Source organism: Octodon degus, unplaced genomic scaffold (assembly GCF_000260255.1).
Source record: "Octodon degus isolate 3935 unplaced genomic scaffold, OctDeg1.0 scaffold00196, whole genome shotgun sequence".
Taxonomy (NCBI): domain Eukaryota; kingdom Metazoa; phylum Chordata; class Mammalia; order Rodentia; family Octodontidae; genus Octodon; species Octodon degus.
Window position 1 is genome coordinate 2429096 of NW_004524772.1, and position 25757 is coordinate 2454852.

Below are 25757 nucleotides of genomic sequence, written 5' to 3' on the forward strand. Positions count from 1 at the left end.
CTGCTTTCTTGGTTTGAATCATGAAATATCAATCACGTGCTAACAAAATTGGTGTTGCAGCCTGTTATGGGTTCTCAACATAGAAACCAGATCTGAGGCCAAATTAAAATTTAAATATGAGTCTTTTATTACCGGGCCCAGGACTGCTTGACTGTACTCATGCAGGAGAGGACAAATGGCTGGAGCCTTAGAAGTATAGAGGTTTTAAAGGTAGAAACTACATCCTGTTTGGCAAACAAATTTGTCATTTAACATAGAACAGTACCTTTAGGGACAGCGTGGCCATTACTCAGCATCCATTTTTTTCTGGGAGCATTGTTTTCTGGGAACTCCCAGTCTATTGATGATTTATCAATGGTACGCCAAGCCTCCTTGCAGTCTTACAAGGAAGCAGGGTCACAGAAAGTTGAGTAATTTTTTACATTTAGTTTTACATTAACTCATCACATTACTTTTACATTAACGCTTTATATAGCTGTGATTCTTTCTTCAGTTTAGGCTCACCTATTTAATTTCTCACTCTGCCCGTCTCTGTCTTCTTGAGCTCAGATCTGAAACCAAACTCTTCATCTTCCTCCCAAAACCTGCCGCATCCCCTCCCATCTCAGCTGTTAGCTTTGTCATTCCAAACTGGGTTTGCTGGAGCCAGTCCTGACTTCTTTCTCCCACAGAGCAAAGAAGCTGGTAACCAGACATTGCTGGCTTTACTTCCTATCCCTGCTCCCTGTGAGCTATCACCTTCCCAGGTCCAGGCCACCAGTGTGCAGTGCGTGGGTTATTGGAACAGCCCCCAAACTGGTTTCATGGCTTTAGCCCTTAGCTCTCCAGTCTGTTCCTGGTTTAGCGAAACCTCCCCGTGACTGCCTTTGCACCTCACCCTCCAGCCAAGACCCGCCATGCCTAGCTCCCAGTGCCCCTGTGCCCTTCCCCGCAGATCTTCCCTCCCTCCATTCTCAGCACCTTTCCTCACCACATGAGGGTCTCGCTGTTTCCCAGGTAAACTCCAGCCCCATGGCATTGGCACTTGCTGTGCCTTTTGACTGAAAGTTTCCTCCTCTAGTCATTCACATGATTCATTCCCACAACTCCTTTAAGTCTTAACTCAAAGTAGACTGCAGTAGGACTTCCCTGAGCATCTTGCTTCCTAGCTGTTTTCTCCTTAACACTTGGGCACTTGGTCAGTGTCTGATGCACCACAGGTAGACTTAGTTGTCTGTTTCTTGTCTACCTCTGATCATTAAGCCATAAGCTCCTTGGAGCAAGATGAGACAAGATTGTTTCATGAATGAGGTGACATTTAACCTTAATTTACGGTGTACGTTAACTATTTTACCCGAGAATTTATAGGATGATCCTTCCCAGTGTGCATCTTTCTATCTTGACCCCTAGTAACCAAGCTTGGCTGACAAACTAAGGGGTCTCAAGTAGAAATTTAACCAAGGCTGTGGAATAGGATAGCAAAGGACTGAGATCTTCACGCTTGAGATCACTGACAGCTTTTGTTTGTTGATATTATCATCCACATTTTAGATGGACTTGCGCAAATTAAGGCAATTTCCCAATATCATTTATCCGTTAAGTGACAGAGTCAGGATTCAGACCCACATCATCTTAGTCAGAGGCTGCCGTGTCCTCTCCGTGCAGTAGTTGCCCCTCTTTACCTTCACTAGCGATCATACCCGAAAAGCTACAGACCTGGTCTTTACTTCTTTCATTTTTGAAAGGTGGAACTATACAATTATAAGACCCAAAACAGCAAATAGTGATTCCCAGTTCTATTAATCACTTTATTATATGGCACCCCGGGATGGCTACATGACTGAGGATCTGTCCCTTTCGTGGTGACACCTCTAACTGTGCATTCACTACAGAGAAGGGCAGCATTTAGCTTTCCCACATGTAGACCATGAGCCCTGAGCCCCCACAGCATGCAGCTAACCGTTCAGGAGACTACTCAGAGGGCTTCCTCTTAACCCCTTTGGCACTGCCTCATTTTTAAATGATCTTGCACCTATTTAATATTTTAGTGCATGGAACTTACTTTTGCCCCTAAAAAAGCTGTGCCATTTCCTGAGTTTGCATTAGCTTTATATTATGTGCATACCTTGTACCTTGTAATTAGCAGAACATTTTATCAAAGCAACATTCTGCCAGGCTGCAGAGACACAGCCCCACTGCAAGTGAATGCAGAGCAGCAACAAGCCTGTCCCTGGTTTGACAGAATCCAGAGACAGCAACACTGTCCAGCCTAGGCCTGAGCTTTGCAGGCCAGCACCTGGTGGTCAGCAGGACACTGCCCTTAAGATAAATCTTAGTTACTATGCAGACTAAAGCTCTAGAGTCATTTTTGGAGGTATCTTGGGAAAGGGTGAGTACACACAGTGTTAGAAATGTCCTGATATGCAGTACAGTTTGCATGCTATATGTTGATGAGCAACTTTTATTGTAGTCCTGGACTTCCTCTCAGTTTAGCCAAGAGGCAGAGTGTGAAAGAGCTCTGGCTTTGTAGCAAAAGCAACACAGTCAGGTTAAGAGCAGTGACTCTTCTCCTGCAGTTTTCTCTGCCTCTCTCAGCTTCGTGTGACTGGCCAGTAAAGTTTCAATATGAAGCACAAATGCACAGCGTAGTTTTGAAGTCCCTGTGAGACAGAATGGCCACCACGGGCTTGTCACCTACTAGGGATCCTAGGGATTTGGAAAATGTCCACTTCCTGCTGGAGGGGGGCAGGGTGTTACAAGGCCAGATAAATGGAGGAATGGAAAGTTAAACAACAGCAGTAAACAGTGAACATACCGTGCCATGGGAAAGGCGGCAGGCTCTTTCCTGCTGTGGTATTCTTGTCTCTGGCCATTTTTAAAGGGCACAGACAGAGGCTCTGTTCACAGTGGCTGTATCCTCTTCTGTCTCAGGACTTAGTCTTTATCCCAAGGGACAGAAAGATCTAAATATGATGGCAGAAGGTCCCCGTGATGTAGTATTTGGCAGGGAGGAGGAATTTTCTTCTATGAAAAAGGATGAGAATAAACACTAAGGTCAGGACGTATGCCGAGTGTCCACTGCACAGAACGAAGCCAGCCTCAGGTTAGCTGTATTCCCACTGCGGGGTGCTTCTGGACAGGACAGCAGCTCACTCCCTGGGCTCCTTGGAGCATCCACCCTGCCCAGTACCACCTGCTCTGCCATTCCCCGAGCAACTGGGGACCTGGAGGCTGGCCTCTCCTCACTCGCCCGCAGCACTTAGAGATTTACTTCTTTAAATACTTTTTGAAAATTCAGAGAAAATTTACATACAGGGAAGTACACAGCTTTTTAGATACAATCTGATGAATTTTGACAAGATATATATGCCATTGACACAGACCCTTCTGAAGCTGAGCACCTCCCAGTGACACCAGCCTACTCTTTATCACAGCAAATTAGCTTTGCTTTTTTTGATGAATCTATATAGTTTTTGAGACCATATTTATTATCCACTTTTCCCTGATATATAGGATTTTTTCTATGTTGTATAAGTAGTTTCTAACCTAAGATTTATAAGCCAAACCAAAGAAGGCATTGTTTAGCGGCCACTTTGGATGTGCCTTTGTTTCATAAAGTTTTAACTTGAAATTCGTCTGTTCCACTTTATGAAAGTATGTGTTAACACTGGACGTACACTGATGGACCCCAGAGGCAAGGCTCTGATATTTGCTGGAAAACCTTTGGACTTTGTGGTTCTTTTAGTTTATAAAAATCAAAGATGTGATTTTTAAAAATACAGTGAATGTGTAAGTTTTAGTACAAATTATTACAATAAAAGACCCATTGCCATTGACCCCCCCAGTACACGTCCCCTTGCTTTGAACACATTTGCCTCATAGCTCTGGCCGCCTTCCGAAGCAGCTCTAGAAGTCCACCTTCCTGGAGTCTTCTGTTGTGCTGCTGTGGCTGCCTCGCTGTCCTGAAGGGGTTCCTCACATTGACCTGTCAGGCTCCCTTTAGCTTGGGGGAGGAGCCAGAAGTCGCACGGTGCCGGCACCAGTGAGTGAGATGGGCGCTGACACTTGGCGATGCCTGTATTTGACAGAAATCGCCACAAATGTCGGGTCCACAAGGAGTGGCCACAGCGTGCTGCTCATGTTCAAATTTAAAGTCTTACAATAAAACACAAATTGCTATTAATTTTCCTCAAAATGCCCTCCCTCATTTTGAACACACCCCATCATTCTTGAAAATCACTAAGTTCTTAAAACTTTAAACATTCACCATTGTCTTTCTGTCATACGTTATAGTCCTTAAGAACTTGCGTTTTACGCTAGGGCTGGTTTCCTGTTTCCCAGGGGTGGGAGCCTTAGTAACAGGAACGTGGGCTCTGGGGTCAGACCTGAAGAGCATATCTTCCTTTGTACATTATGGAACTATTTTCATGACTTGTTGAACATCAGCTTACCCTGGGATAAAACAGGAATAATAATGACTACCTGTGAGATTATGGCAAAAATTAAAGAAATGTATTAACAGGTGGAAAATACCTGTCACGAGGCAGGCTCGCTTTTATTGGTTTGGGGCAAATTATTTAGCATATGAATTGTTCTGTGTTTGCTAGGAAGAGATGTATTAACTGTGCTAGCAACTGGCATGGGTCGTGCTCATCTGATGCCTGTTACTTTTATGGTGTTGCTTTGTCCATATCTCAGCTTCCCGAAGGCCAAGTTTCCCTTGGCTGGCTGCTCCTAGCCACCCGGGCTGGGAGAGTGAACCCTAGTATCCTCCTCTCCTCAGACTCCACGGTGTTTGTCAACTCTGGAGAAGCCATAAGCATTCTTTTGAGATAAACAGTAGGCATGGTGGAGGGGGAACTTGTACAAACAGATGAATAAAAGAGATTTCAATTAAATAAAACTTATTTTGCTGGTCATTTAAAGGACTATCACATCTTTGATTGTAAAGTTTGTTCATAAAGGCCCAACAACCCAGAAGAACAAATAAAATCTTGAAAGTGACACATAGGCTACTTCGCCGACGGGGAAACCAGTGTAGCCAGTAAAGACGTTGATCCTTTCTAGAAATCAGGAAAACGCAGATTAAAACAACAGTGAGATATACTTTTACACCCATCAAATTGGTAAACATGAGATGCTGATCAGAGGATAACAGAAACTCTTACTGAGTACCATTAAAAGTTCTAGTTTTTGCAATCTCTTTGGTGAACTGGCAGTAGAGAGACCTCTGGACGTATGCACAAGGAGATCCACAGAAGATATTCATTATAGATTATTTGTAATAGCAAAATACTGTAAGCAAACAAAACCAGCCACCATTTCAGATGGAATGAATGCAATGTGGTATGGACTGCAATATTATATGTAAAATGAGTGAGCTGGGCCTATGTCAATTGATCTAAACAACATTGAATGCAATTAGAAGTTGCAAAATGATGCATTTTGCATGATTTTATTTTTATATAAAATGAAAATGGAAGGATGACAGTACTATGTCTTCTTTATAGACTGGTACATTTTGGAAGCATATAATGAACAAGGTGCCTTTTGAGAGGAGAAACGGATGGGAAAAGAAAGACACTGAGAAGCGAAAATATAATGTTAGCTTAATTCAATACTGATCATATGGAAGTGGCCAAATACAGCAGTACACATTTAATAAGGATTTATCAATGGTTCTTAAAATATCTTTTGTCCCTGGACCAGCAGCATGACCTAAAAGCTTGTGAAAATATATTCCTGGACCCAAACCCTGATCTGCTGAGTCTGAAACCCTGGAGGTAGAGCCACCCAGGAGCTGCGTGTAACAAGACCCACATTGTCCCTGTTTCGGATGACAAAGACATGGATGCTGGCTGTCTTGCCTGTGATTTTCCATACTTTTGTAATTGTAGGAGAATGTTAAAGCTTGTTTACTCCCTCTTCCCAAAGCCTGAAGGCTCCCACTCTAAGTTTCAATTCCATGGCTAAAGGCTTCCAAACATGAACTTCTCATTGCCATGGAGTCTTCAGATGTGCAAAGATCTGTCACTGTTGAGCAAGGGGCAGAGAAAAAAATGGACAAATATGACCTGCTATTACTGGAACGTGAGTTATCTGATAAATGCATCACTGCAAAATTTGATCCTGACAATTCTCCCATTATTAACACCAAGTCTCTCTCAAGCCTTCAGTGCATTCGGAACAATGTGATGTATTGACGATTCCCTAAGGCGTCAAATATGAATCACGTCCTTAGGAGACCTAATTGGAGAGAGAGGATGTGAGCAGAGAAAATGAGGTTAAAAAGGAGAATACCTCATTGTCAGATGGATGGCAAACACAGCTACCACAGAGGATTTCAGAGCGATGGGTTTGAAGGGAAGGCCTTTTGGAAGTTTGGCTTCTGTAGAGAAAGTAGAAGGTAACATTTGAAAGAATGCTTTGAACAAAGGACATTTGTTGGTACCATTCTAACTCAGAGGCCCACATAAGTGATCATAGTTCAAGTGGAGGGTGTAGGATGCTAGGGAGGCTTTCTTTTCAATTCAATAGATAGTTGAGGCCATTACATTTTTTTTAAGAAATGAGATGACCTGCCTGTGCCAACTAGCATCCCAAGGAGATGAATTTATTGAAGTGTCGAGAGATGGGCAGAAGGGAGAAGACAATTAGAAATGGGATATCAGGACCTTCAAAGAAAATGTACACTGTTGTGGTAAAATAAAATACGGTATGTGGAGAGAGACAGTGAAGAAAAGAATAGAAAAACAAGAGACTGTTTAATAATTTAATGAAATATATTAGTTCTCTATTCCTGCTGCAAAACTCATCTAAAATTTTGTGGCTTAATACAATACAAATGTATTACAGCTCTGGAGCTCAGAGTCCAAAATCGTTCTCACTGGCTGAAATCCAGGTGTCTGCAGGGCCGTGTTCCTGTGCAGAGTGTCAAAGAAACAATTGATGCCGGGCCGGCAAGATAGCTCAGCGGACTAAAGTGGCTTAGGCAAGCTTAGGTGAGCACAGGGACCGTGGTTCGATCCGTGGCACCACATGCCACACCGGCCTTGCCTCCAGGGCAAGCTGAGCCAGCCAGAGTCCAGGTGTAGTGGCACACGCCTGTAATCCCAGTGCTGGGGAGGCTGAAAGCAGGAGCATCACCACGAGTCCTAGCTGCATAGAGAGACCCTGTAACCACCAAATACATTTTTAAAAAAGTAAAAGAAGAAAAGATTCTCTTGTCTTTCCCACCTTCCACAGGTGCTTGCATGTGGCACCATTTTCCATCTTCAGAATCTGCAGTGTGGCATCCTAAACTCCCTCTGGAGTTGGACCCTCCTGCTTTCCTTCTCCCCCTCCAAGGACCTTGTGAATTTGTCAACCCCACACAGATGACCCTCTGCCCATCTCCAGACCCTTAACTTCATTGAATCTGCCCTTTGCCTTTTACCACCTCAGGTAACATATGCAGAGGTTCCCAGGGCTAGGACAGCGAGGCCTCTGCAGGCAGTCCTTTGTGTCCCACATGGCAGAGTATCATATTGCGATGACCACACAGCATTTGGAAGAGAGGTTAAACAGGCTGAATTAGTATCAGTCGTCTTTCTTCTAGCTGCTCTTCTGTGAAATGGGTAGACAAGGAGAGAGTGACAGGCCTAACATTCTGTGACTAGAATGTCCCTCCCCTGAAGACAGGCATTTTTTTCTGTCTTGCTCACTGCTGTGCTCATTACCAGCAACAGAGACTGTAACCTAATAAGCGCCCAGTAACTATCAGTTGAATAAAATATTTATTGTAAAATAAATCAATGAAGGAAGGAAAAGAGCAGTGACAAGAGTTCTCCAGTGACTCCTTGTTAAATTCTAGCTGTCTTGAGGAAACATGGGATTTTCACTCTGGTTGGACAGCCTAGAATCTCACGGTCATGACGGAGGCATTCCGCAGTTGGGAGGGAGGGCGAGCGGAGGTTCCGCAGAGTCTGCTCCTTTTCTCCCGTGCTTTTTGTCTCCATGCTGAGCATACCCTGGAAGGGGGAGCAGAGAACTGCATCGAGGTTCTGCCTGACCTCAGTAAATGTCCAGGGCAGCTGCTTACCGAAGAAGATCACTGTGGCAGTGATTGGTCGCCCTGGAGCAGCCAGCTGTCACATTCCACTCTGCTCATTCAGCGAGAGGCAAGTCTTGCCCTTTACATTCCTAAAAGAACACTCAACCCCGCAAGGACACAGTATGTGCTTGCACTGTGGAAAGTGCCAGCGAAATGCAAATCAAGAGAGGCTTCGTTTGCTTAGAAAATAGCATGGAGCACCTGCATTCGAAGGTACTGGTAGCAGGGAGGGCAGCAACAAGGGAACTTCACCACAACCGACCTTTGAGGGGAATGCTCCCCACTTGGCAAGCCCAATGCCTACTTACATTAAAAGCTGCCTTTGAAAACTGACATTTAAAAATGTGTAGTTAACATTTAGTTATAAAAAAATGAACTAATTTGCTTACAGGGGCAATTGGTGTCAGAAGAAAGGACTTTATATCAACATAAGGAGGGCAGAAGGTGCTACTTTTGTTTAGGTTCTTAATTCAGAGACCTTGGCTGTCTCTGTGACCATAGACAAACAGTATACTTTTTCTTGTATTCTTAATCTGTTTTTTAAAAAATCAGTGGTGTTTGTAAAATGTCATCTGGAAACAGAGGCAGGTATACATTTTAGGTTTTTTTTGTTTTGTTTTGGTAAAATAGTCTTCCTTTAATATTGAAGGGAAAAAATTAAATATAGTCAAGTCTCATCTCTTTGGGTTCAACATTCATGGAATCAGCCAACTGCTAAATAAAAATTCTGGAGAGAATCATATCTATAAATAACACGTACTATTTTCTTGCTATTATCCTCTAAACAGCATACTATTTCAGCTATTCACAATAGTGGAGGCTGCATCCATGCTGAGAAGGGAGGCAGGGAGAAGTGAAGCAAAACTTCATGGAAAGTTGAGGGCTGTGAAATCCTGTCGATGCAACCTGCCCCCGTCCCTCCACCAGGACAGGCAGTAAGGAAGGCTGTCTTCTGCCTGCAGCAGGCAGAGAAAAGACACCTGTGAGGCACAAGACGAGAGGCTCTGCCACCCATCGGTGGGGAGTCCGAGTTTGCACCAACAGTGCAGTGCAGAGACAGACAGGGAATGGCTGGTTGTGGACCCTCCACAACACAGGGAACATGAGATTCTGGAAAAAAAGATCTTGCTAAGAATGAACTTGCAGTCATAAAAAGTACACTCAAAGAAGTGAAAGCCAGCAGGCATTCACTTCTTATGAATTTGTTAAAAGAATCAAAAGGAATAATTCTACAAATGGAAATCAAGCTATTGAACCCCATTAACTGAGTGAAAATTGTGGATAATGGCATATGCTGTAGAGTGGCTTTAAGGACAGTATTTTTATAATCAGGGGGAAAAATTTTGAGCCCACAGGCAGAAGTAATGCTTACCTTATAAACATTCCTGAGCATAGAATTCTAGTTGCGACTGGGACATCATTTTCAGTAATAGGCATGCCTTGGGGACTACACACGTCTGTAACAGGAGCTTGTGTTTCCATGCTTAAACAGAAGACATTGCTGATTCACTAGCAATGCTTATTTTGCCTCTAATTTCCTATTAGAGATTGGTGCTCCCTGACCCACATATATTAGACGACTTCTTCTCTTCCATCTCTGCCCTGTGGTCCTGTTACTATCTATCCACCCACTGTGCACTTCACTGACCAAACTAAGGTATCCATAGCGAGTTGCCATGGGACACAGGGAGCCAACTGGCCCGTGTCAACTTAGAACTCACCTTCAAGTGACTCCAACCACTTCAACTCACCAACAGTATCATGTTAACTCGTGCTGATTTCAGAAAAAATATGTTGCACAACTGATCTTATTTAGTCTCTTTGAGGTCTAAACAAAACACTCACCTTACTGTAAATTTGTGGTAGCACAGTAATGCACTGACATGTTAACATAATCAGTCACTTAAAAAGCACCTGGCATCATGATTTATAAGAGGCCTTCTCCTTTACCCATCAGCACTTCCAGTAATCTGTGGCCACATGTGTCATAAAACTTGGTCACATTTCATGCCCAGTGAACATGCCCAGTTATCATCCAGATGTGTTTGACCATGGGCTAGACATTTGTGTTTGAGCCTGAGTGCCTAGAAATCTGTTTTTTTTTTTTTTTTTTTTCAAGAGCTAAAAAGTGTGAAAAGAATGTCAGAGTTGGACTAAGTGATCCAAAGGTTTAGGATAAATGAGTAATGTTGCTTTTCTTCTTAAATTGACAGTTTTGTATCGAGAGAGAGAGAGAGAGAGAGAGAGAGAGAGAGAGAGAGAGAGAGAGAGACTGCACTGATTTGGAGAATCAAAAGCTACGTGAGACAGCCATGTGTTTTGCCTTCCCTGTTCTGCTATTCTAAAGAGGAATTTTATCTTGTTTTTTGAAGCTATGAAACTAGAGTGGGCTGAGAGAGGAACAATGGAGCTTACACAGAAAGCTAAGGACTGCCTCTTCCTACAGTATGACAATGCAGGGGACATTTGCTTATTCCACTGACACTAAATTGGAGAAGGGAAAAAGAGTAGAATCTGAGTAATAAGGATGAAGTGAAAATAAGTTGAAGGTCTTTATAAAAATAAGGTAACGACATACACTAAAGCTGAGAATTAACAGGTAAAAAAGAAAAAATTCCAAACAGAAAGATGAAAGTAATTTTCAAGTCTTGGTAAATCTTTTGAGAAACCATAAGATATACTGGGAGTTTAGCTTACAAATCTTAAGGTAGCTTTTCCTTAAAATGACTTCTAATCTCTTTGAAATAAGACAACATGTTAATTCCTGTTTTTTAGTTTCTATAACCTTTTTTTTCCCTAAGAAATAAGTCTTTTGGAGGTCAGTTTTCAAAAGCAGACATTTCAAAAGAAGTTGAACTGCATCGCTGTTAGGAATTCTTTCACCCCGTGGTCTCCTGCAATCCTTGTATCACTGGCCACTGGATCCTGTTTCATTTTTTTAGCTAAAAGGCATTTATCCCTTTTCAAATATTTTAAAGAATATACAATGCTCATTTTCCTATATATTGTATTTGCAATAAAAAGAAATCAGTTGTTTGTATTTTAAATCTATGGGAAATATTTACTTAAAATGTGATTACTAATTAGTTGATTCAAACCACAGACTGAAATCACAAGATGTAACATAGTGTGGGCTGAAAGAATTTAAAATCAGCACTCCGATGAGAAAAAAGAGGGATCTCTTCAGTGGTCCAGGATGCGTGTGAGTGCCGGGGACTTTCGGTTTTCTATTTTGCAGCTTCATGTTAGTGTATTTTGTAGCACATAACTACTCTGCTGTAATCACATTCATTTGAGGACTTTTCCAGTACTAGAAAAATTTGTCACTTTTCTCTTCTTGTTCCAGGTCGTTGGAGTAGCCCAGGCCATCAACAAGAAGTCAGGAAATGGCGGGACATTCACTGAAAAAGACGAAAAGGTACCCAAACTGGAGCCCGGGCTGATGTCAAATAAGCAAGCTGTTTGCGCTTTCTGGTGCATGGCCCTGTAGAATTAGCTGGTGCTAAAGCCGCTGACCGTAAAACGCGTAATGACTGCAAACAATTTGAAATGTTCCAAAGTGCATCCTTAGCTCCACACCAGGTTGGCTTGACTAGTGAGGACCTGAATCACTTGGCAGGAGCTCCCCACCCCTCCGCGCTGGTGACCAAGGCCGGGTGCCCGTGGGCGCCGCACAGAGAGTGACTTACAGTATTTTACTCTCTCATTTGTCTTTCATCGCTGCTGTGCAGACGTTCAGCCTTCAGTAAAAGTCCTTCAAAGCACCGCTCCAAGTTCAGCACTGGGGTTTGGCTGAGGTCGGGGCTGCTTCCTGGTGAAGTCTGCTTCCTGGTGTTTTATAAGCTCCGCGCACAGACGGAGGGGCGCCGCGGTGCACATTCAGGCTGGCGGGGTGAATCCGGCTGCAGAGAGGGCGGCAGTCAGCATTAGCTCTTTTTTACACTTCTCATCCAGCTCCGCAGAGCATGTCCTGCCCGCCACACGGATGCTTTTCCTGCAAGCATGCCCCTGAATCTGTTCTGACTTCGTTCTGGTCATAGGTTTTCCTTCGTCTCCTGCATATGTGGTATAGGTATATTGTAGTCCAGCGCGCGTCTCCTTTTCCAAGCACATAGCTTTTTTTTTTTGCTCCTCTGAAAATTAGTAGAAAGAAGCTTTTGAATTTGGAAGACAACCAAACAAGGCAGTTATTTTTGTCTCCGTGCTGTGGGCTGTATTGGCACCTGTGTTGGGCCTCAAGTTTTAATTGCTTTGGAGCACAGCATGAACCTTTAATTTCTTTTTTACTTTATGAAAATATAAAACAGAATCTCATAACAAAACAATAAGTGAATAACAATAATTAACACACTGAATAGCATGATCTTCAAAGTAGTTATTCAGAGTATAAGACAGAAAAGATTCTCTCTTTCAAAGAAGAAAAAAACAGATAATAGCACAATGCTTTTCATTGAACTAAGAAAAATTAAAAGTATGAATGAAACAAATTACCATTTATATTAAAATATTTTTGAAATAACAAAATGAGTCATTTAAATAATTATTTAAACTTCACTCCTGGAAGAGTTAAAATCATTGTAGTGGCAGGATACATGAATACCCCTGTTTAGAGCAGCTCAATTTATAATAGCAGCTAAATCTTGGACACCATGGATATGTCGATCAACAGAGGAGTGGAGAAGGAAAATGTGGTGCTTCTGCCCTGTGGCATTAAAATGTGATTACTAATTAGTTGATTCAAACCACAGAGTAAAATCACAAAATGCAATATAGTTTGGGCTGCAATATTTTTTTTCTGCAATAAAGAAAGAGAAGTTTGAAGCATCTCAGTTTAAGAGGATTGTGTCAGTTCCCAATTTTATGCAAAATGAATGTCTATACTTTAGGCTTTTAGACAGTAAATATTTTTAGTGCATCTTATGTTTAAAACAACATCATTAGACCAATCTCTAAGCAATTTTTACTCAGCTTGCTGTCTCCCTGTCTCCTAGGACTTTGCTGCTTACCTGGCATTTTGTGGTATCGTTCTTCACAATGCTCAACTCTATGAAACTTCCCTGCTGGAGAACAAGAGAAACCAGGTAAGTATGATATTAAAGAGAGAGAGTAGGTGTCCTTTCTTACAATGTTATCAAATTTTAATCCAAGTAATGGAAGCGCAGGACGAAAAATCAAATAGTCTCTACTTCTAAATGTATGAGCAGTTTCTGCTAATAGTTATGGTCCCTTTTGCATCCTGTTCCCCGTGCTCGACTGCTTCAGCACTGTTAGATGAGACTCCTTGACTGGAGAGGCGAGGATTTGTCCTGGACCCTTCTTTGCTGCCCCTTACCCTAGCCCTACCAGTGCCACTAAATCGTTGTTCAAAGTTAGTGCATGTGGTGAATGCGTGGTATGAAATGCTGTTTTCTAGCTCTTGCCTTGCCGGTGGCAGGCTTTGCCCTCCATTTTGCATCCTGTCCCTCTCTTCGTCTCTCTTGCCCAGCCACCACACTGCAGCTCTGATTTTCCATTTGGAGTTCTTCTTTATTGCCCGGCACTGACAGCACACACGCTGCTCTACAGCCATGATGAACTCTTCTTAAACTTTATCTGTCCTCCTTCACAAGTTGCAATTTAAAATACCATATTTGCAATTACTACAACTATATAAATTCCATGTGTTACCTCTGTTGTACATTTTTGAAATTTTTCCTTGTCCCCCTGTTTGCTCTGGTGTATCCTTGTATTCTTTGTGTTCTTCCCTCCCCAAGCTATGTCTTATGTTAGGCCTTTTTCTGAGTTCTTTTTTTCTTGGACATGTCAGTTGGAGGTCTCTACTTTCTTCTTCCAACTAAACTCTTAATCTATGTCTGCTACACACGTCATCACAGAACTTTCCTTCATTGCTATTTTACAAAGATGGTTTTATTTCCTCAATCCTTATAAATTTTTCTTGCTCAGTTATTCCTAGTTTCTGTTCTGGAACATTCTTAAATATTTAAGAAACAGCACTGATAAGTCAGGTGCATTGGTGCATGCCTGTAACCCCCAGCACTCTGGGAGGCTGAGTCAGGAAGATTACAAGGTGGAGCTCAGCCTGGACAACTTAGTGTTCTAGGGAGATTGTCTATAAAAAAAATCAGAAAGGACTGGAGATGTAACTCAGTACAAAGTCCTGGGTTCATTCCCCAGTATTATAAGAAAGAAGAATAAGGAAAGGAGTGGAGGAGAAGGGCCAGGGGAAGAGAGTATGAGCCTTGTGTACTTTTCTCTTTGCTGAGACAAAATAGGAGACACCCAAAGTTAAAGGAGGAAAAGTTTATTGGCTCACAGTTTATAGAAGTTTCAGTTTATCAGCTGCTGGCTGCAAGGCAGGATGTCGCAGCAGAAAAGCATCGCAGAGGAGAAATAGCTCATGGCAGACAGGAGGCAGTGCAGCAGTGAAGTGGTGAAGCAGCAAGCAGCAGCTCCTGCTATATTTTCCATTCAAGCTACCTGTTCTCAGGGTGAGTCTCACTCATATCCAGGGTGGGACACCTTTAGCCCTGTACAGTGGTGCCAGGGATCAGCCCCAGCATCTCACTGTGCACATCCAGCCATCGAGGAAATACTCCACCTGTGACTGCCTCAGGCTTCGGAGTTTGGGGAGACACCTAGACACAAGCTGAGGAAGAGAGGAAGGGAAGGAGGGAGGGGGAGGAAAGGGGAGAGAAAGAGAGAGAGAGATTGTTCATTAGTGAAGCAAACGTTCTCAATCTTTGCATGTATGAAAGCATCCTACCACTCTGATTGTGTAAATATTATGTTTCTTTATTTTTTTATTTGTACGTGTTTGGCGTACATGACACATGTTCATCTTGGCGGTGGGTATGTGTACTGAACACACGGTACACTGATTCTCTATATCCACCCCCACCTGACCTCCCTCTCTGCCTCTCTTCCTGCATTTCATTGTTACAACTATTAGCTCATGCTTATGACAGAAAAAGCTTCTGTTCATTGAGGGCAGCCGGCACATGCACATGATGCATCTTAAATACTTTTGTGGCCCTCCATCCAGACTCTTGATCCCCTTCCCATTTGCAAAAGATGTATCTTCCCATTTTCTTTCATCAGTTTTTTTATTTTACTCTTTGTTGGAACTATTCAAGAAGAGAAACCCATAGGGTATTTGAGCTTGCGTATCTCAATTATTTCATTTAACAATATGTTTTCATTTTGCTACAAATGGGACTAGTGTCTATGTTACTCCAATTCATGGCTCTTTATAAATATCTTGTGAGTTATCTATTATATGTAAACATATAACAGTGTATTTTCATATTATGTACAATACATATTTTATATACTGTATGCTATATGTTGTCTCTTTGTAAGGTTTTGGGGTATTTGGCTTCATCTTCAGAACTTCCTTTCTTTCATAAGATGACTGCTCAGCTGGCTGCTACCTGCAAGTGAAGTCAGCCCTTTGTGTCTGAGGACTCACGCGAGCCTCCACTTTTGTGCAATTCTTTTTTGCCTCTCTTTCTGTTTTCTTCTATGTTTTAGAGCTCATGCTGACAAGATATTGGACCTTCTGTGTGTGCCTCAAACTGCAGAAGCCTTCTGTTTCATTCTTTTTTTAAATTGATTTTATTGAGAAACAAATAGCAATAAGACAGTTTCAAAACCGATTAGTAGGACAGTTTCAATAATTAATACATTGCATATTGTTGTCCTTATAGTGGTTATTCATAGTACAAGATGCAGACATGATATCCTGTCCAAATACTATTAGGACAAATCTTTCTTCTCATTGAATGAGGAGAAAGTAGCTGTACATCTATCCTAACTATTTTGTGTATACAGATACAAAATGGTCCTTCATTTATATCCCCCTTTTTTTATTTTCTCAGAGATGTGTATTCCATTGCCATTTAAATATTGTAGGTGCGTGAATTCAGTAAAATAATCTGGCAACCTGGTTCCACCAAAAAAAAAAAAAAGTCTGGCGAGTGTGTGGGAGAGCTACTGTGCACCCTTGAGCCCGCTGGACCCCCCCAGACCCAGCCCAAGCCTGGTGGGTCAGATCTGTTCTGCTCTTGACCCTTTTCCCATCCTCACTCTTTACAAAAGCAGCTGTGGCAACATTGCTCCCTCCTGGTCTGTCGCAGTATGAGCTGCCTCAGAGTCACAACAGGCCCTCCGGAACCTTCTCTCGTCAGCACTGCATCCTCCACCTGGTTCTTCTCTGTATTCTTTGTTCCTGTAGCATTTGATCAGCACTTTCAGTTCAGTTCTTTTTTTCCTGAACAATTTCCCTTCTGCCTCATATCTGATTGATTTCTGATCATCTTGCACATCTCAACTGGGATGGTATCTCACATAGTAAATCTACCAGTGGAAAATTCTTTCTCCCATTAAATGAATAAATGGTTTGTGAGATCAGGAGAAATTCTGTGACATGCAGGGAGAAGAGACATTTCAGAAGGCACAAAGGGAGCTCTTAATTTTTAGCTTGGATAGTACTGACTTGGTCTGAAATATCGATGATGTTGATAAATTTTGATCTCAGAAGTTTGGAGCAATAACGGTAATTGTGTATAATGTACCAGATACTATTCAAAATGCTTTATAAATATTAAATTATTCAATCCTTACTTTTCACAAAACTTGCCTTAGGTCAAAAATTTAGCAGGAAAAGAAGTTAGAATTAAAGACCGATTACTCTGGCTTAAAAATCCTGTGATTTTAACCATTATGTTAATCTTATTCACAAACACTAGGGAATTCTGTTAATAAACAGAAAGCAATTTGATACTTGAGTTGAAGCTTGATTATAACTTTCTACATTATATGAGCAACTTATAACCATTGCAGATCTTTATAGTGATTGATTTATTAATTGCAAATACCTTAAAGGATTTAGCTATCCATTTTCCTTGTCTAGGTGCTGCTTGACCTTGCTAGCTTAATTTTTGAAGAACAACAATCATTGGAAGTGATTCTGAAGAAAATAGCTGCCACTATTATTTCCTTTATGCAGGTGCAGAAGTGCACCATTTTCATTGTGGATGAAGATTGCTCCGTGAGTACAGAGTATGGCTTTTTAATTTTTAGACAGATGGAAACTTGCACTCCTGGAAACACTGCTTCGAAGCTTTGTTTTAGTCTAAGAACCCTCTCTCAAGCCCAACTGCATGGGGATATCTAAAGTTGATCAGAATTTGGACTTCTCTGGCTACACGGAGCTGGGGTGACACCGGAGGGTGCTTTTGATGTCCCCCACCACGAAGCAGGTCCCATGGAAAGGAACACTGTGAGCTGAATCTGTCAGTGACTACATTGTCTTGAAGAAGAGACATTGTCATTACAGTGTTAGCTTCGCAGTCAGCAGTAGTGGTGCCCAGGTTGCTGAGAACAAGTAGATGCCCACTGTTGAATAGGTTGGATAGAATCATTTATTTTTACCACAGATTACTTAAAACCAGAAGGCATAGCCCAGCAGAGGCAGTTATTCAAGGAACTAATGAGTCCTGTATCCTTCACCAACAGGGGAAGCCACTCCTGTTTAATTGGCTGGTTTCAGTCCATTGACTTGTGATGCGAAGCAACACCTCCGGGTGTCTCACCCAGAGCCACATGCTGGCAGACAGGCCCTCTGCCTTGCCTTGTTGGCTGTTAGAGCCTGATCCCTGGCCCGAGGCAGTTGGCTTTTACACAGGTTCTTTCCCTTCTTGTCTTGTGAGTTGCTGCTTTCTGGTGTGACGGTTTTCATTTTCCATTTCTGTAAGATGGGGCTAACATTGGTGAGCTGCTGGGTGAGAGCGGTACTACCACTTGTGAGGAGGTCAGTTAAAAGCCAGGGATAATGTTGGAATTGACATGGTCAGGGAAGTTGAAAAATAAAATAAATTTGATCATTTTTTCTTAAAACATTTAAATTGGTTTAGACATTGTCTATGGGATCCATTATCACCTGAATCATTTTGTATGAATGTGTATGTCAGAATGGATGTGTCAGTTAATAAAAAAAACTCTTATTAACAGGATATCAAAGTAGCATTTATTGTGCTTAAAAAATAATAGCATTCCTTAGATATTATTTCATATTTTCCTTTTTATTATACTTTTACTTTATTTTGAAGAGTAAAAACAAAAGCAAGAACAAAAATCAGAAACAAAGACAGAATCAAGATAACATAGAACAATACATATGTTATAGATTTTCAAAACAAGAATAGCTGATTAACAATGGTTGATATATTATCTATTTTTATCATCAGAATTTTCCATCAGTTATAAAATCCTTAATGTAGACATGATTACAAGATACCCCTTAACCTTTTAAAGTTCAGGTCAGAATTCATTAGTGCATTATGTCAATTTATCATTTTTGCTCTGTGACCTGTTTTTAGCTTTTAATTTTAAAAGTTATACATGAAGCACTTCATTTTAAAACAACTTGAAGTTGGCCAAATAACTCAGTGGATTAAAGTGCCTGCAAGAAGGCACAGGAACCATGGTCCCTGGGCCTGCCACGCCGACCCCACCTCCAGGGTGTGCTGAGATGGCAGTTGAGACTGGGCATGGTGGCACACGGCTATAATCCCAGCTGTTTGGAGGCTATAAAACAGTCGGATCAGTATAAGTCTGATCTAGTAGTGAGATCCTGAACACCCTGTAGACCCTTCCCTAAAATACAAAAATAAAGAACAACTTGAAATATCACTTTAATTATCATTCAATTCAAGCTTCTACCCATACCTATCGTGATAGCAAACTCATTTGGACCAGTGATATTTTGAACTACAACTCAACAATATGCTACTGAATTTCTTTTGCTTATTTTTTTACATTTTAAGTTGTTGGGTTTAGGAAAGGAATGAGATGACTTGATGTTCATTTACATTGCAATTATTTAGAGTTATAAATATTCAACATGATCAAAAATAAAAATGTATATATACTCAGCTCTTCTGTTCACCAGTTATGTTGTCATTGCTTTATTTCTGTATTTCTTTCCAATTCTCCTTTATTCAATTGTAAATATGCCATTAATGCAAATGGCATTTTTCTTCTTAAAGTAATTTTAAAATATTACTATGTTACTGAAGATGTCATCATTATTTTAATGTTCTCATAAAATATTACTGAATGATACTTCTGTGTAAGAAGGGATTATCCAGGCCAGCAGGATGGCTCAGAGGTCTAAAGTGCCTGTTGAGGCAACCTTAGGCAAGCACACAGGGACTGTGGTTCAATCCCCGGCACCACATGCCCGGCCTGCCCTGCCCCCGGGTGGGCTGAACAGGCCACAAAAAAGGGGGGATTATCTTCCTGGGATCTAATAACATTCATCGATATGTACATGTAAGCCCAAACCTGAAGAAATTTGGAGGCCAATATATACATTAGCACCTGGTAGAAAAAAAACAAACAAACAGATGATATTCAAACCTTCTTACAAATGAAGATCAGAAATAATATGATCAGATCTTTTAATAATGGGAAGCAGCTTTGAGCATGTTAATTAATAAGTACTTGAATCAATTCAGTTGGGAGCAAGAATAAATATATTACAAGAATCAGTGCCTTTAGTGATTTCCACTGTGTGTGTGTGTGTATGTGTGTGTGTGTGTGTGTGTGTGTGTTACCTTGTGGAGCTTATCTCTCAGTCTGTGTTCTCACTTTGTTTTCAGGATTCTTTTTCCAGTGTGTTTCACATGGAGTGTGAAGAATTAGAAAAAGCATCTGATACTCTGGCAAGGTGAGTAACTTAGTCTCTACTTGTCATTACCGTGGGCATATGATGCTGGGCAGATTGCTTCTTCATTCCCAGTTTGATGTAAGACATAAGTGATAGACTGTGTTTCCCCCACACACAAATAATTTTAGTTGTCAGAATAATTTATTTGATGTTAAAAGTCCTCGGGGTTTTCCATGACACTGTCCTACCTGAGAATTATTTCTTACAGTGAATAATGCTAGAGTGTGTGTAGGGCTGAGTACAACTACACTGTTGTGAACTAGTGCATTTCAATCATATTTTTTCATTAGAGTGACTGATCTGTATTAGTCCTGTTTTTGTTGCTGGAACAACATACTTAACATCACAATTTAAAGGAGAAAAGGTTTAATATGGCTCATGGCTCCAGAGGCAGAGGGTTCAGTCTGTGCCTGGCTGGCTCCAAGGCAGGATGGAATGGCCCAGGGGCACAGCCATGGGAAGCTGCTTCGTGTGGCAGCCAGGAAGCAGTGAGGAAGGGAACAGTGCCAGAGAAGAAGGGCCAGGAGCGAAGGCCATGTGCGCATGGCCACGGCCTCCAGGTGGGCCCTCTCCCCTGCAAGCCCGCTGAGCTGTGAAGTCCCCGGGTGAACCTATGGATGAAGTTGTTGCCCTCACAATCCACTCACCACTGCATGAGTCTCCGTAACGCATTTAAATTGACAGTCAGGGTTAGCAGAGCCGTTCCTGGACATTTTACAGATTTCCAAGCAAGCTCTTCTGAGAAGATAATGGAAATACAACACTTGTGGGTCTTAAATGAAATTGCTCACAATACTACTACACCTAGCTCTGGACCAATTCAAACACTACTCATTGTATGAAATAATTCTTGAATGAGCCAGAATTTGTTCTGGCTTGGGATTAACCATTAAGATTTAGCTACTAGTAGAAGGAAGCTTGTGGTCCTGATAATAAAATATTTGTTCCTGTTATCACTAAGTCATATTAGAGCTCCATTGATATTTAGTTCTTTTCCACATTTTTGCTTATTTTTAAAGTTCTATTCATTTCTTTGCTGATAACTGTTACTCATAAACAATATAATGTGTTTATATGATCGAAGATTCAGATGATATTGTCCCAATTTTGTATGTGCTACTCTTGGAATAGATTTAAACTAATAAATGAAGGGCCAGCCAAATAGCTCAGTGGATTAAAGCGCCTGCAAGCAGGCACAGGGGCCAGAGGTTTGAACCCCAGGCCTGCTGTGCCAGCCCTGCCCCCAGGGCATGCCGAGATGGCACTTGAGACTGGGCGTGGTGGCACATACCTATAATCCCAACTCCTGGGAGACTGTAAACAGGTGGATCACTATGTGTCCGCTCTAGTAGTGAGACCCTGAACAACCTGTAGACCCTTCCCTAAAATAAAAAAACTAGCAAATTTAAATTAATAAAAACTAATAACTAAGAAATGTGACTATTTCTTTTTCTCTTCTTAGCAAATATTTAGCATTGTAAGTGATAGGGTATTATAAGCAATTTAAGTGTTAAAGAATATAAATCTGCCAAGATAAAATATCATGAATTCTTGGGCCTAATGTCATTTTATTTGGGATGTGTGTGTGTGTGTGTGTGTGTGTGTGTGTTAAAAAACTATTTCACCCTTCATTATTACTCCTATATCCAACCCCTCCCCCCATGGCTTTCATTTTAACTTTTGATACTAAAGTTCCAAACTCTTTTACTAGAGTAGACTTCACTTAGTGAGTGTTAAAGCAACTAAGCATAATCTCCAGATAACTGAGCTCCTCCGTGGTGGTGCTTTTAAAATAACCTCAGTGTACATCTACTGCAGAACATCCTAGCGGCTAGAAGCCTGGTCTCTCTAGCTGGTATCTCTGAATAAGTGGGTAGAGACCAATGGTCATGAAGACATAGAAGCCACATGCAATACTTCAACTTTTGTTCAGATTCTAGTGTTCAGAGCAACAATAGTTGCTGGAAACACTTTTATGGACAACTGAAAATCTTACTATGGACCAGATACTAGCTACTGACAGAGAATTTCCTTACACGTCTTTGAATTTAAGAAGCCGGTAGCATCAGTGGAAGAATGTTCTTATCTTTGGGAGACTTTGCTGAAATATTTAGAGCATCCTGATTTCTGTACCAGGCTTTAAAACAGTTCAACCGAAGATGAGCAAGTGAATAGCTTTTAAAAGTTTAGATAAGTACACCTTCGTACATATATGATAGGGTAAGTGTGGCAAAAGCTTCACACGTTGAATCCATGAGGAGTGTGGTCATTTTACTTTCAGGCTTCTTTTACTTTTTCTGTATATGCAAATAGTTTGACATTAAAAAAAAGAAAATGTTTGCAATAAAAAATGGAACATAAAGGAAAAATCATGTCTAGATCCTATAAATCACAGCTGCTTGGGTTTGCAGCTTGAAGGACATGATACCCGGGACACAGGCTGGTCCTGTTCTGAGCCTGTTAAGTGAGCTCGGCCTCAGAGAGCCCCGCGAGCCCCGCGGAGGGGTCCCCCGCGCCAGCCTCTGCAGTGCCCCCGGCTGTCATCGCCCCTCCTAATCTTCTCCCGCTTCCCTCTCGGAAGCCTCAGCCCATCCGGAAGCAGAAACTGCTCACCCCGGTGACTTCAAGCTGTCAGCTTAAGTGTGTGTACCTAAATCAAACCTCATTATTACTAGACTACTATTTTAACAATAAATGAAGGACCTTTTCTCCTATTAAAAGAAGTTTTGAATTAACCAAAGGGTGAGCATGGGACGTGGAGGAATTCAGTGGACTCAGAAGCAGGCCTGACCTCAGCCTTCCCTGCCGGCGTGGGCGTGGGGTGCAGCCAGGCCGCAGGCTGTGCCCTCTCTGCAGCGCTTGCTGCTGCCCTGGAGCTCGGGGTTCATTCGTCGCCGCTGAGCAGCTGGTCTGCCTCATTTTGGCCTCGTGGGTGTGAGCTGGAAGCTGCGTCTCATCTCCGTCCCCGGGCCTCGCGAGCCCCTTGTCACAGTCTTCTGGCACCCTTGACGTTGTTTTGCTTGGTACTAGCTCTTTTCGAATGTGTGAAAAGAAACGATGCGCATGTCCTGGAGTCGTGGGCGCCTTGTTAAGTGCTGCGAATCTCAGTTATGGAGCCTCTTCTCAGGAGCAGCAAAATAGATTATCTCTTCTTGATGACGGCATAACAATGCTTGCTTTAAAAAAATGTCAGGACCGGCGAGATAGCTCAGTAGTCTGAAGAGCCTGCTTAGGCAAGCTTAGGCAAACGCTTAGGACCAAGGTTCGATCCGTGGCCCTACATGCCACGCCAGCCCCGACCCCAGGAGGGTGGGCTGAACTGGACACACACACACACACACACACACACACACACACACACACAAATCAGTATGTTTCTAGATAAAAAATGTAAATAGAGTATTTGAACATTTTATTTTTGGGATATGTGTAACTATTTATATAAAGTGATGTAAGTATATAAAGATATAAATGTGTAAATACACCAAATATGCAAATATATACCCACATCTATTTATCTCCATTGCACAATACTAAAATTGCATGATGGTGCTTATTAGAAATATAAGATGATTAATCTTCTAGATTTACCTTTGAATGTTTCTGCACCACTTGTGTACCGAGGTAACTGTATTTTCTGCATTGGCATTTTAATTTTTAGCCTAGTGATAGCCCAACGGATGCAGACCTGGTATCATCGCGCCCTCTACTGGCAGATGCATATTTTTCAAAAAACAAAAATAAAATCTTAGTACGTGATTTTTTTCTGAAACTGCTATCGCTCAAGACTTAAAATTGCTAGCTTAAGTGTGTATATTTGACTAAAAATGTATTACCACTATGATATCGTCTAGTTATGATTATTCTTTGTTTTAAATCCAGTAAAAGGTATTTTCTCACAGTATTTTAATTATTCCAAGACAGAATTAGTATAAAGATATTTTTATAAAAGATAACTACTTTAGTGTGATCACCTTAAAAAGACACAAAATTCACTGATTTATTAATTCTTATAGTAAAAATTTCATTGAATATTAACGGCTTATGCACCTACATACTTTAAAGTCAGCCTTTATTCTAATAAGAACTCAGTCATTTTAAAATATTTTGTTAAGATATAGTTTAATGTCTTTATTAATTTTAATTAATTTATAATTTTTAACAGACCAGTGTTTAGTAACCTTGGCATTTTGAAAAGGGACTAAATGGTCATTATTTTTAGGCAGTATTTATGAGTTGGAAGAGATTTTTCTGACCAATCCTCTAACTGCTGTTTGTAACTTAGAGTAACATCTTCACCATAGCATTGAGCTGTTAAATGTAAAACTAAAAGATAGTCCAGGTAATATTGTACACTCTTATTAGATTCATATCATTAATGGCAGGAAACATAGCAAGCCTTGGGGTAGGGGTGCCCAGGACTTCCCAAAGGAAGGCACATTACTGGGTAGCAGGACGTGTTACTTTCTGTGACACCCCTTGGAGCGGTCCCAGTTAGCAGGAGAAGTGAATATGAAGCTGATACACCTCGTATCAGCTCTTTCTTTTGAGAAATAGATGTTGAGTAGTACCATTCCATACTAATTAACCTTATGCTCTTTATAAAAACGCATTTAACACATTTTCATCATGAAGTGACAGATACATGGAATTAATCATTGAACTTGCATTGAATTAAAAAGCTTTTGCTCAGCAAAAGAAAGTACAGAGTGAGGAGACAGACCACGGAATGAAAGAGAAAAAAATTGCTGGCTGTTCCTCAGACAAAGGAATAGGTAAAGAAGGAAAAACAATCAAGACTCCCCAGATGTAAAGACCCAATCCAAAAATGGACATCTGAAATGAATGGACACCTCTCAGATACAGAAGAGCAAATGGCAAATATATACTTTTTTAAAAAATGTTCAACATCACTGATCATGAGATGCAAATTAAAACAACACTGAGGTTCCATCTCACCCCAGAAAGAATGGCTGTAATCAAGAAGTCAACTAATCACAAGTGCTGGAGGGGCTGTGGGGAGAAGAAACCCTTCTCTGCTCTTGGGACGCTTTTAGGCTAGTACAACCACTATGGAAATCAGTATGGAGAGTCCTCAAAACAACTTTGAAAAATGGTCATTGAGTAGAAATCAGACTAATTGCTTTTATATTTATATCAATATTTAAATGCTACCACCCACTAGCTATAGATCTTTGCATTACTATTTAACTTCTGGAAGCCTGTTTCCTTACCTGTAATGATGGAATTGTAATAATGACTGAATGAATCTAATGCATATAAAATGCTTCAGAAAACTTCTCAATAAGTGTTAGTTAATATTTCTTTGTTTCTTATGTATTTACAGTATTTGGCCTGAAATTGTTCCTACTTAATTTTTTAAAACAGCAATGCTTCTTTTGAAGTTCCCTGTCCCTGCTTCTAACCTTCCCAGAAATCCGCTCTGATGCTCCATCATTGATACCCACCCATATGCAGAAGACTTAGATGTCTGACTTGGCCCAGGTTTTCCAAGAGGTTGATGCCAAGACTGGTGTAAATGTCCAGAAATTGATCAAGAAAATACCTGTGAAAGTGAGGATGGGGAGCATGCAGGCGAGAACAGGAAGGCCATCAGCCCACTATGACAATTTGACCCAGACTGGCTGGGGAGAGGTTGTATGCAAGCGTCTCAGGTGGCTGAGAGCTCCAGGGCAAGTCTGGCCGTGGTGGTGGGAGGTCTGCTAGCCAAAACGTTCTGCCCCTGGAGGCCTGGGTCCCCCAAGAATAGTGCTCCCTGGGTGCGCCTGGTGTGTTCCCTCTGCATGGGAGTGGCCAAGGAAGTGTGGCCTAGGAAGTGTGGCCTAGGAGGTGTGGCCTAGGAGGTGTGGCCTAGGAGGTGTGGCCTCCGTGCACACCTGCTGCTGCATGCCAGAGCACAGCAAGCCCGAGATGCTGCTCAGTTATGCTTCCTGC

At 41.5% G+C, this 25757-nt stretch overlaps 1 protein-coding gene across 3 annotated transcripts in view; it reads left to right on the top strand.

Moving 5' to 3' along the window:
* Positions 1–25757, top strand: part of Pde5a (phosphodiesterase 5A) — a 125897-nt gene that overhangs the window by 35583 nt on the left and 64557 nt on the right. For all 3 annotated transcript variants that reach the window (XM_004644248.3, XM_023704417.1, XM_004644249.2), the window contains exons 4-7: positions 11418–11489; positions 13063–13152; positions 16983–17120; positions 19735–19802. In XM_004644248.3, coding sequence (XP_004644305.1) covers positions 11418–11489; positions 13063–13152; positions 16983–17120; positions 19735–19802 — 368 coding nt within the window. The remainder of the gene's footprint in view (positions 1–11417; positions 11490–13062; positions 13153–16982; positions 17121–19734; positions 19803–25757) is intronic.